The sequence below is a fragment of the Nelumbo nucifera genome, chromosome 6 (assembly GCF_055504915.1).
Source record: "Nelumbo nucifera cultivar China Antique chromosome 6, China Antique-T2T, whole genome shotgun sequence".
Taxonomy (NCBI): domain Eukaryota; kingdom Viridiplantae; phylum Streptophyta; class Magnoliopsida; order Proteales; family Nelumbonaceae; genus Nelumbo; species Nelumbo nucifera.
This window is the reverse complement of record NC_142654.1, coordinates 31485964-31498868: the sequence shown is the minus strand read 5'-3', so window position 1 is coordinate 31498868 and position 12905 is coordinate 31485964. Positions and strand designations below refer to the sequence as shown.

Genomic DNA, 12905 nt, shown 5'->3' with positions numbered 1-12905 from the left:
AGAAAACTTCTACAATCCTCAACTATGAACTATGGAGGAAATATACCAAGTTGGAGAAGGGTGACCCACCAACAGAAGTTTAGGCTGCGTTTGGAAAGATGCAAATTGAGTGTAAATTCTGGTTTAGGGTAAATTTACATTCTGGTTTATTTTTGTCTGTATTTGATAACATTTGACAAATGATAGATCAATGTATATTTACATTGATAATAAGATGTAAAAGTATGCTTTACTGAAATTCATGTTTGCATCCATTACAATTAAAAGTTTGTTTGGTAAGAAGGTAAATTTGTCGGTGCAAAATTAACCCAACTTTACAATTTATATGAACCATTTTACACTACAAATTTACATTCACACTTGTTTGCATCGTTTTCAAACGCAACCTTAATAAGATTTAAGCAATCACTCTTACTTCATGATGATCCACCAAGTGAGAAAACTGTAATGCATATAAAACAGCCATAGCTGCTGCTTCAAGAGCGTTATAGCCTTACTATTGGACCCATGACAAAGGCACCTATGACAATTCCAGCTAGGGGTGCAAGTTAGGTTGGCCTGAATTAACAGTTTACACTGTTTCGAGCTCAGGCTTCAAATTGAACCTATTGAAATTTTGACAAAATCCCAACCTTAACCCGAAAAAGTTGCACCCCTAATTCCAGCCACTGCCCGTTCATTTGTTGAAGCATCATAGATGTTGATTTTCAGGAACTCTGCAAGGGGAGGGAACCACGAAGCAGTGGCATTTGAAGCATTCTGAGGTTTTATTCAATCTATTGATCCTGACGCCTGAAGGCATCTGGACGAAGCTAGAGAGTTTATTGTTCTGTTTTTTCAAGAATTTCTTTTATTGGGTTCTTAGGGGCCAAAATGTAATTGCTCCCCATCCAACTACATTTTAATTTTCAATCTTAGGGATGGCAGATTGTCAATTTCTATATTATCTAATGGATACTTGTCTTTTTTTTTCAAAATGGATCTTGGGATGGAACAGGTTTTGGGATATTACAATCCTACAGGTATGATTTTAAATTACCCAACCCAGCCTCCTGGACCCATATATTGAATTTATTAAAATACCCCTAATACTTACAATTAACTTACCAATATATTGCTTACTAAATTACCAATACAGGGAATGCTGACTTTGTTGTTGTAAGGCAATATGAACTTATGTATTATGTCTTGAATTTCCTAATGTTCTGAATCTTATGTGAAGATTAATTAATAGTTTATGTGTTTGTTACATGTTTTAATCAAATAATTGAAAATTCTAATGTTTGCTTATGTTATTTCACTTATTTATTGCTTATATTTAACAAGAAATAACGTGAAATTAGATGCAGAGCACTCACTGCCTTGAAGCAACCATTTAAAAATACATCTAATTTAGGAGTATTTTAAAAATATGATTATGAGAATTTAGGGATATTTTATGAATTTAATTAAAGAAATTTGGGGATATTTTATGAATTTGATTATGGAAATTTTGGGGTAGTTTAGAAATAGAATTATGAAATTCTTAGGTTTAGGAATTTGGAAAAACCCCAATGGTATTTTAAAAAATTAACATTAAACCTAAGGATATTTTACTAATTTACCATCAGCTTTGGGATGGATTCAGAAAATTATGTACAAACCTCATCCCCGATATGAGGCAAAAATATTTTCCTCGCCCCCATGCCTCCTGTTTAAGATCAGGAAAAACCTGCTCTATTCAAACAGGGCAGGGCAAGGCCCCAGTTTTATGAGAAATGTGCCATTCCTAATCTTGGAATTGAGAAACGTAAAAAATCATTGAAATTTTCAACATGTTAGAAACAGGTTCGAAATGAGCACTTGAATCCATGGAAAAGTCGGATTTCACAATGAGAAGCTTAAAACTAACCAAGAGAAGTCCAATCAAAATTCCAAATATATATCTCAGCTGTATCATTTGGTTGTGTAGTCAATATTAGTGGTAAAATCACCTGGCCATTAACAGTTGCATCATTTTCTCCTAATATTTTACAATCCATGCCCCTGCCATTAAAAGTTATTCAAAACCATTAATTTGAATCATAAAATGATAAAAGTGACCTTAATTCACCTGAATCTTGTAAGGGAAGAAAATCTATTTAGTTTAGTTTAGTTTTTACACAGAAGCTTTTTAATTTTCTTTTTCTATTTTTATATGAAATTTTAATTTAAAGCACTAAAATTAACTTCATTGTGAAAATAAATTTGAGAAAAAGTCATAACATGTTAAAGTTAAAAGCTTAAAATAAAACAAATATAATGAATGTTTATTCCCTTTTTAGTTTGACATAATGGAGGGTAATTTTGTCATATCATAGAATAACGATTTTAGGTTGCTTTTAACAATAAGGTCATAGATAGAGTAAGTTAGTAAAACAGGGTGAATCAATGTAAAATCAAAAGACTAAAACTTTGGGGTATCTTGTGATTGCGAATTGAGGAAGGCAAAGGGACCACCGACAAGACCTAAAATGACACTGAAAAAAGTGATGGATCTATTAGTGAAGATTTAGCAAACATGGTTTTGAAGCATCCATAATTGGGGGCACCTTGGGGGCTCGGGTTGAGTATGATCTAATATTTGGTGTGGAAGGCTCGAGGGTTAAACATTCAATGCAGTGTAAATTCTTCAAATCAGGTATCTAAACCTGTTTGTACCCTAACTATAATTGGATAATAGATCATCTTTTGGGGTATTCGGGTCCAAAAAAGGAAAAAAAAAAGCCTAAGTCTATATTTGGTTTGAACTTTGAAGGAAAAGGTAAGGGCTAGGGATGCAAACAGATCGGATTCGAATCATGGTATATCTGAATTTGATCAAATATCATTAATTGCATATTTGATCTAATTCAAAAATTTGATCAGAACTCATAAGCATAGATTTGAATTTGAATCCGATGAGGCAGTTGGATATTCAGATTTCATTTGATATGATTGATTTTTAAAAATAATAATAAATTATTAAAAAAATATAATAATTTAAAAATACAAGTATTTTTTCAACTATTTTGATTATATATATACATGTTTTTTATAAAAAAAATATATAATATAATATAATTACATAAATGCAATATAAGTAATATATTTATAAATAAGTAAATAACATATATATGTGCTATATATATTTATATAAATAAATAAATAACATATATATCAAATCGGATCTTCTTATATCAGATAGGGGTGATCCAAATTCGGCCAAATTCCTAATTGGATCCTATTATCCGATCCGATATGAAGATCCAAAATGGGGCTATCTGAATCCAAAAATATAGGATCAGATCGGATCCCATTTGCACCCATAGTAACGGCATTCCCTTCCTTTCCCTACCTTTTCCTTCAAACCAAACACATCCTAAAGTCTTGAAATCTTGATTACCAAAATAATATTCTCTACGAATCACAATATTTCAAGTATTGTGTTTTGTCTCTGAAACTTTTCTAGGCTCCAAGACCACTCAAATCTTCTTTGATAATGCGGTTTCATTTCGAAGATGGTCAACAATTGAGAGTATTCAGTTTGTGGTTCTATGTTCATGTTTCATTTAGTTCATAAACAAAATCAGCATTTTGTATGCTATTGGTCCAAAACCAGTAATCCATGGCTATAATGACCATTTTTTTAATACAACCTTTGATAGCTTTCTCAACCAGAAACATGCCTCATCAATGTAAGCATGACAAAGAAGTTATGCAATGTGCCTCATCCATTATGATTCTAGTCATAATATATCTCTATTTGATGATGATGATAATGATTGTACAATCAAAGTAAATAGTGAAAGTATATATACATGAATCAAACAATCAGATATCATGGTTCAAAAAATGAATCATGAACAGACTTAATCATGTCAATTTGGTTGTTCACAACTTATGTATAATTTATAGTAAATGATAGTATCAGAAAATACCATGCATTTTATGCCCTAGGGATGAACTGTGACCACACAGTCCTCTCCCCTTGTATTAGCATGCATGCGGGCATGCCACTTTATGACACTAGGTCCCATGAACTTATAGACCGGAGTCCATGTCATAGACTCTACAGTGTTGTGGAAGTAGGGTTATAAACGGATTGGATTTGAATCATACCAAACAATATCTGAATTCTAATCCGATTAAAAAATCTGATATCCGAATTCAATTCAATATCTAACGGATATTGAAAATTAATATCCAAATTCAAATCTGATTAAATATTCAAATATTCGATTCGATTCGATTTGAATTCGATTAATTAATTAGTTTAGATAATTAATAAATATATAAAATAAATATTTTATTGATATAAATATATAAATTATTTATATAACTTAATTATTATATATATAAACTATATAAAATATTTCATATATTATATATAAGAATTAAATAATCTATCGAATTCGGATATTTATCGAATCGAATCAGGTCATATCTAAATTCAACTGATTAGATATTTGAATTATCCGAATTTAATTCAATTATGTTGAATATTGAATTCAAAATCTGATTTTCAAATACCGTTGACACCCCTATGTGGAAGCATGGATTGTGAAAGAAGCCATTCTCCCAACAAAAGATCTAGGTTACAAAAACATAATAATTGGATGAGATTCAAATTGATTGCTTACAAGGCTAAACTCCCTACCATAACATTATAAAACATTAATCTCAAGCTTCACACACACACACATATAGAGAGAGAGAGAGAAAAGAAATATTCATGTTAGATGTATGTACATTTATAAAAAAAAACAAATCAACTTGCAGATCAAGGATTAAAATATCAATACATATACCATGGCATAGAATATCCATGTTGGTGTACCTAAATATGCATAAATGCAACCCATACAAAGATGATTATAAAATAAAAATTTTAAAAGTGAGGGTATTGGTGATATCAATACCCAATTTTGGGGATCGAGCATATCAATATTTTAATCTATTGCTAGTTTGCTACAATAAGGAGAGAAATAGAAACCCTGAGTTTCCAACAACCTATGACTACAGAAAAACGTCAGATACCTTGGAATTCTACTTTAAAGGAGAGTCTTCCACTCTAAAGTTAGATGAGGAGGGAGGAAGAGCAGAAAGTTGTTTTGCTTATAATGCCCATTTTTCTTTTATCATTATACCAATCAAGATTATTTAATTTCTGGCTATACATCTATAGCCACATCCACCCTCTGATTTGGCCAAGGCGTCAAAGTTGATTTTTAGGATATTGGACTTAGGGGGTCCATCTTATCCAATTTAAGTTTTTCTCACTGTGATGAGATGGTCTACTTCCCCATTAACTTCAGGTAAGTCCAAGTCCTATGCACTAACTCTTGAGGGCCTACAGAGAGGTTCCTAAATAAATTTGCGTTCCTATTTTTCCAAAGAAACCAAAAGCTAGTAATTGTGCACTATTTGACACTTTGCTAAGATGTGGTTTCGATCTTCCACTTGACGGGATACCAGTTCTCAAAATCATATTAACAGTCTTCTCATTGAAACCCTGTGTATGCATAGCATTACTCCAATTATGAGAGTGTTGATCTATAAGAGTAGCCACCATGTTTATGGGCTGCTTCCAAGTTGCAAGTTTGTCAATAAGACCATTTGGCAGCCAAGGATCATAAAAAATGTTAACATTCCACCTACTATAGATAATTCACTTATACCCTTCAATTAAGTCATTTCTGCAATCAAGAATAGTAGTCCAAAGAAGTGAATCACCAAGTTTTTTCTTTTGACACCAGAAAGAACCATTTAGAAGATATTTTGCATGGAGAACCTGGGTCCATACAGAATTATTTTCCTTTAAGAAATGCCAAGCAATCTTCATTATGAGTGCTTTGTTGACCAAGCCAAAATGTCTAAAGCCTAGACCACCTTTATCAGTGGGAAGTAAAAAAGAATTTCAAGCCTTGAGGTAAAGAGGTTTTTTCCCATGAGACACACCCCACTAGAAGTCTCTGCAGATGGCAATTAAATCCTTACAAATGGTTGAGGGCAGAGAGTAAGATAGCATGTGGTAAATAGGCATTGAGGTAAGGGTAGATTTAATGAGAGTAGATCTTCCTACATGAGAGAGAACCCCCATCTTCAAGTCTTTGAGTTTAGCTTTAATATTGTCCAACAAAAACTACCAAGAAGAGAATTTTCTACTAACTCCGATGAGTGGACCACCAAGGTAGGTATCTTCCTTTTTCATATCAGCAACACCCAACAAATTCTTAATTGAGTTTTGTGTAAATAAAGGGGTATTTTTGCTGAAAAAATAGATGATTTCTCAAAGTTAATCACTTGACCTGTCCAAATCACAAAATTTTTTAAAATGGCATTCAAGTGCTAGACTTCTTCAATTTCATCTCTTCCCACTAATAATAAATCATCAGCAAACATCAAGTCGTTAATTTTCACATTTGACCTGCCGAATCTGAAGCCTTTTAACATGCCAGTCTCCAAAGCATTAGATAACATCCGAGAAAGAACTTCTAAATATATGATGAAAAGATAGGGTGAAAGTGGACAACCTTGTCTTAAGCCCCTTTCAGGAGAGAAACCATAGCTTGGCTTTCCATTAATCAAGATTTTCATAGAGTTAGAGGCAATGCAAGCCTTAACTAATTTGCAAACAGATTCAGAAAAATCCAATAGATTCAAACACTGAATGAGTAACGGCCACTCCACTTGATCATAGGCCTTTGACAGATCCACCTTCAATAGAAAGAAACCTTCTCGGCAATTTCTTCTATTCATTGAGTGAATAAGTTCACAAGCTACCACAACATTATCAATTATCTGTCTCCCAAGTAAGAAAGCATTTTGAAATGGAGAGACAATTTTCTACAGAAGAGGCTTAAGGCAGTTTCTCCCCATGGTAACTACACCTGTAATTCGGGATACAAATTTATTTCCAATTCTCCAAAATCTCCACACTCTATGTGGGTTTGTTTGTCTAGGACTGAGTTGGAAATCTTTTTGGAAGATAAAGTTCATCCTACCCAGAATAAAAACCTTTGTTTGGCGCTATTGCAAAGGAGCCCTTCCTGTGTCTGCTGACGTTGCCAAGAGATCGAATCACATTGATGCCACCTACAGCCTTTGCCATGAAGATCTTGAAACTTTGGACCACTTATTTTTTCACTGCCTAGCAGTTCAGCCAATTTGGTTTGCCTCATCCATGGATTTGCGAGTCAACATTTGCAATGATCAAGGTTTTCTTTTCTGGTTAGAGGAATGGAGGAAAATGGATAACATTATTGAAGAGGAATCCGACCTCTCCCTATTTACTAGAGGCACTATTCTTATGTGGTATATTTGGAAGGCTAGATGTCAAACCTATTATAATGGGAAGCCATTCACTAATTCAGCCATTCTCATTCTCTATAATGCTCACCTTGGAGACTTGGTGAAAATGCGTGAAAGACCTTTATTGACCCAGCCAGAAAACTTGGGATTTGTTCCTCCTTCTTCTCTTCAAAGAACCTCATCAGTTTGGATCAAACCTCCTCATCTACACATTAGAATCAATACTAATAGAGCATGGTCTCCATCAAAAGCTGCAGTCGGTGTCATTGATCGAGATGAATTTGGATCTCTCCTGGTTGCCAGAGTCTTGTTGGTGAAGAGTTCTTCTCCCATTGAATCTGAATTCAAAGCAATTCTAGAGGGTTTTCGACTAGCAAAATCTTTCATCTTGGACCCGATTATCATAGAAAGTGATGCAAAAGTTGCTATTCAAGTTCTCTCTTCGGATCTGGAACCCCCTTGGAGTTCGTCGTTAGTTGCCTTGGATTGCAAAACCATCTCAAAATCCTTCTCATCCTGTGCTTGGCATCACATCCCTCGATCCTATAACAGAGCAGCCCATGGGCTTGCCCAATTTGCTCTAAGACAAAACAGATCATTTACTTTGTCCTCTATTCCAGATTGTATCCTATCTATTATTTTGGATGAGATGTAACCTCCAAGTTGAAAGTTAAATAAAGCTCTTGCCTTATGGCTTCAAAAAAAAAAAAAAAGATCTTCCACTTTACCACAAAATGAGCAATTCTTATCAATGTTTAGCCCCTTGTCTACAAGATCTTTCTTAGTTGGAATCTTATTTAAGATTAACAGCCATAGGAATGCCTTATTTTTTTAGGGCAGACTAATTTTCTTGAATATCTTATTAACCTTAGTGAGTCTATTATTTTCACAAAGGAGATTATAGTATGGCCCTAGATCATCATATCCTCCTTATTGGATAGGGAGATATGAATTATTTATTGAGGAATTTTTTCAGCCAATTTATTTTTGTCCCAAGTTATATTTCTAAAGTCAATATAATTGCTTACCCTTTCCTCTTTGTTTAAAGGGCCCATGTAGGGGTCCCTTATCAACCCAAGCATCTTCTCAAAATCTACATTTTGCCCCATCTCTAATTTTCCATCTTATTCCTTTGGTTAAGTTCAATTTTTCCAAGTTGGTTTTTTACCATGCCCATGAGCTTGATTTTTGTGCTCTATGGTTTAGAAAATTATCATATCTTAATTACTTTTTCCTTACAATTTGAACCCAAAGATTGTTATTGTCCTTGATAATTTTTTGTCCTTGTTTCATCATATTTGCTTGATTTACCTCTGTCAACCTCCTATTTCCGAAGCCTCCTTTTGCCTTATCCATGCAAACCAGATCCCAGTTTGCAAGAACAAATGTTTTATTGTTATATTTTGAATTTCAAATGAACTGTCTTTGTAACTTGTCCAACTTTTTGGTTATTTCTTTTGGTAACCCAAAATTGTTCATTTGGTATTGGGACATATTTCCAACTACTATTGCTTTTAAGGCTCAAAATTGGATGGGTTCTACTTCATAATAGGGCCTACACCAAAATTTGGCTTGTTCAAATTATCTCAAATAATTTATTTAGGTATTTATTAACTTTTTTTCTATTTAATTGGAGGTAGCATGTAGGGATGGCAATTTTCTCCATTTCCTCGATCCACCCCAAATGGGGTGGGGATGGAGATGATTCCCCCACCTCCTGCAGGGACAGGGATGGGGAAATTTTCATCCCCGTTAGCGGGGACGAGGAGAGCACTCCCCGCCCCGTGGGATCCCTACTAATATGTATGTATGTATGTATGTATGTATGTATGTATGTATATATATATATATATATGTGCATACATTATATATGTATATATATACACATACATCAATATGTTAATATTTTTAAAAATATGGTTGAATAGGTTTGAATCTTTTCTAATAGGATTGTAAATTTTAATTATTTTATTTTTATTTAAAAAAATAAAAACAAAATAATTAAACATTATAAAAAATCACGAGGAATGGGGATCCCCGTGAGGATGGGGATAACCTTGTCCCCGCTAGTGGGGATGGGGATGGGAACAAGGACAGGGATGGAGATGGAGATTTCTCTCCCCATCCCCATCCCCACCCCGCCCCATTGCCATTCCTAGTAGCATGGGATATTATCGTAACAAAATTATTGCTAAAGGCCTGACGCCCCATTTAGAAAGCCTATTAAGTGCTTTTGGTCAAAAGCCCAATTCTGTGAGTTCGCATCTGCTATGCACCACGGTCCCAATACTCCCTTGTGACTTGTGACCCTTCAATAGAATACAAACATGTCAATATTAGCAGTGACATCACCTCAATTGTTTTCTTTTTCCTTTTTATTTCAAATGTTTGGTACATCCATGTTTCATTGGGGTCACATAAGATTATAGTTGCAACAAATGTAACCATCAAACTCATCAAGGATCAAAATATAAATACACAATATGGTGATATCAAAAATTGGGTATTGGTGTATATTGATAGACTAATTTTTTTTAATCAGCTCGAAAGGGATGCCTTCTATCATCCCAAGCTTTCAAAGCCCCCAAACCCTATGCATATTAGTGTATCCATGAACTTGGATACAGATACAACACGCCCAATATTGTATCAATATTTTGATCTTTGATCAAACTTCTTGTCTTTTTACCATAATATAGGAGAAACTTATAACCAATCAGGTGGTATTCATCAAAATTCACAATAGGTTTGACTGGTCAAAGCTCTTCCAATATCACACCTTTCTAGCATCACAACTTTATTAAAAACAAAAAAAAGGCTTTTTATTGAAGCTTCTACTAAGGTACATCTTCATACATAGGAGTGCAACTTAGGCAAGTTGAGGGTCAACCAAGCCCAATGCTAAAGGCTACACCTCCATACATAGGAGTGCAACTTGGGCAGGTTAAGGGTCAACCCAGCCCAGTGCTAAAGGCTCAATTTGAAAGGAGTAAAAATACAAATATCTATAGTGCAAAACCTTATATTTTGTATGTATTTGTAGTGTACATATTTGTATTTGTACTCCTTCCAAACTGAGCCAAAGGTGTAAACCATGAGTTCAGGCCTAGACCAACTTGAGGTCAAAACCAAATTTACCAATATAGGGCCAACTTGAGATTAACCCAACACAACGTAGAGCAGGCCTGGGCTTGAGTTTAGATCGGGATGGGTTTAGTTGGACTTGGGCAGGTTGGTCCAATGTGTTATGAATATATTTGTATAGCCATCATTTATTTGGGCTTTATGACCGAATTTGTGGGCAGAATTAATTGAAAATATGTGCAAATTTCTTTTTACATTGTACATATGTACATTTTTTTAACCCCGAATTTAGGGTGCGCTTTATAACTCTTTCTAGACCTCTGAAAAGAGTTACGCACATTTGGAATCCGGTCTGAATATGGGTCTAAAACTCCATTTCGAATCTGAATCAAAAGAGGTCGGCCAACCTCTTAACACGGTCATATGCATTTCAGACCGCGTTAAAAGACAAAAATAGGCCTCAGCTTCGAACATCCTCCCTTGCAAGTGCAATTCCGAGAAGAGAAAACTAGTGTTGTTGGGATCGACTGATAGAAGCAAACTGACTGGAGCTACCGTCATAGTTCCCGTCCACTCTCTATTTGGTGATAAGAGGAAGAAGACGAACAACATATCTAGGCATTTGGAAGAAGAAGAAGGGGAGAGAGGGGAAATAAAGAGAGTTTAGAGGGAGAATAACCGGAGAGATGAGGGGGGAATACTGTCACCCCTATTTGGCCTTCGCAACGAGAACGATGATCAATAGTGCCCAAAACTGATCCGCCTCAGCTTTGAATATCCTCCCTTGTAGGTGCGACTCCAAGAAGAGCAAACTAGTGTTGCTGGGATTAGCCGATAGAAGCAAATTGACTAGAGCTACCACTGTAGTTCCTCGCCATTCTTTGTTCAGTGATAAGAGGAAGAAGGCGAACAACATATCTGGGTGTTTGGAAGAAGAAGAAGAAGAAGAAGAAGAAGAAGAAGAAGAAGAAGAAGAAGAAGAAGAAGAAGGGGAGAAAAGGGTAATAGAGAGAGAGAGAGAAAGAATTTAGAGGGAGAATAACTAGAGAGAGGAGGGGGGAATAGGAATTCCACCACCTTTGTTCGGCCTTCGCAACAAGAACGATGATGAACAATGCCCAAAACCGATTAATTATTTTTTATTATTCATTCGTTATCTTTATTAACTTTAATTGTGTTATTTTTTAATTACTAATTTTTAATTAGTAATTACTTTTTTAAATTATTTAAAGTTTTATTTGTGTAAATTACTAATTATTAATTATTTTTATTACTTAATAATTATTTTTTAATTATTAATTATTTTAATTTTTATTAAGTATTAATTACCTTAATATTTTTATTAGTTATCAATTATTTTTAATAATTTTAAATGTGTTAGTTATTATTTTTTATTCATAGTATTTTGAATTTCATAAACTATTTAATATGAAATAGTACAAATTGAACTCAAAATTATCAGATAGTCTATTTTGGGGGTAAAATAATAAAATCATTGAATTTCAAATGCTGAATGGTTTATCCAACACAAACAGCCTTATCTATTCAGAACATCTAAAGAATAGAAAACCATCATAGCTCTTTTCAGAATTCAGGCACTTAATACTTTTTTTTAACTTTTCAGATTTATCAAACGCCACTTTACTATAGGTGGAATAGTGGCTACCTTAAATTTTATTATAAACAAGTTTACATATTAATCACCCCCCACCCCCTAGCTTGGGGTTGTTATTCATTCCACCCTCAATTCACACATCATTAGTTTTAGTGATGGAATGTGCCTTCATGACATTTAAATGATTTTAAAAAAGCAAATTTAATATTCTTTGGCTCCTTCTTGCATATTATACTGATAAATAAACTAATTTATATTTTTAAAGTACATTTTTCTTCCATCACATGAAGATAGGAATGAAAAGTTGAAACCAGGTTCCATAAATATTAATGAATTAAATTTTTGTGTATAATGCAGATATGTTACCTTAGCCTCATGTCTAGATCACCTTTCTTTAATCCATTTATACATGCAAAAGTTGCATGTACTATTCAACTATTCATTATCATCATCTTCATCATCATAAGCCTTATTCCAATTATATGGGGTCAATTACATTGATTATGTTTTATCATTTCGTTTTATCGTGTCGAGGCACTGCAAAGGAACATGAGAAAATATATCAAGATCCATGATCATGAGAATTTGACAAAAGTTTTAGTACCAATTGCCAAACTTGATGCATCCTTCCTCTTTCATCTAAGCTTGGGATCAACAGTCACCAACTAATGATTGCACCAAAATCAAGAGAAGTATCCTCTTTATAATAATATATATTTATAATTTGGGATATTTATATCTTGTCAAAATATGTGTTTTAGAAGGGAAATTAATATTTTATTATTATAGGAATTTTCATAAAATATCTATTTCTATCTTTATTTGGTCTTTTTCTATTAACAAACCTCTTACATTTTTGTGGTCAAAGGGGTACAAGTTAAAATGTAAATCTGAT

At 33.8% G+C, this 12905-nt stretch overlaps 1 protein-coding gene across 1 annotated transcript; it reads left to right on the top strand.

The window, feature by feature from the left end:
• The first annotated feature begins 7183 nt into the window (after positions 1 to 7183).
• Positions 7184 to 7966, top strand: LOC104598689 (uncharacterized). Its single transcript, XM_010260869.1, has one exon. The coding sequence runs from the start codon at positions 7184 to 7186 to the stop codon at positions 7964 to 7966; it is 783 nt and encodes a 260-aa protein (XP_010259171.1).
• Positions 7967 to 12905: the final 4939 nt, after the last annotated feature.

Coding starts and splice junctions, on each gene's coding strand:
- LOC104598689 (XM_010260869.1), top strand. CDS start 7,184: ATGGATTTGCGAGTCAACATTTGCAATGATCAAGGTTTTCTTTTCTGG.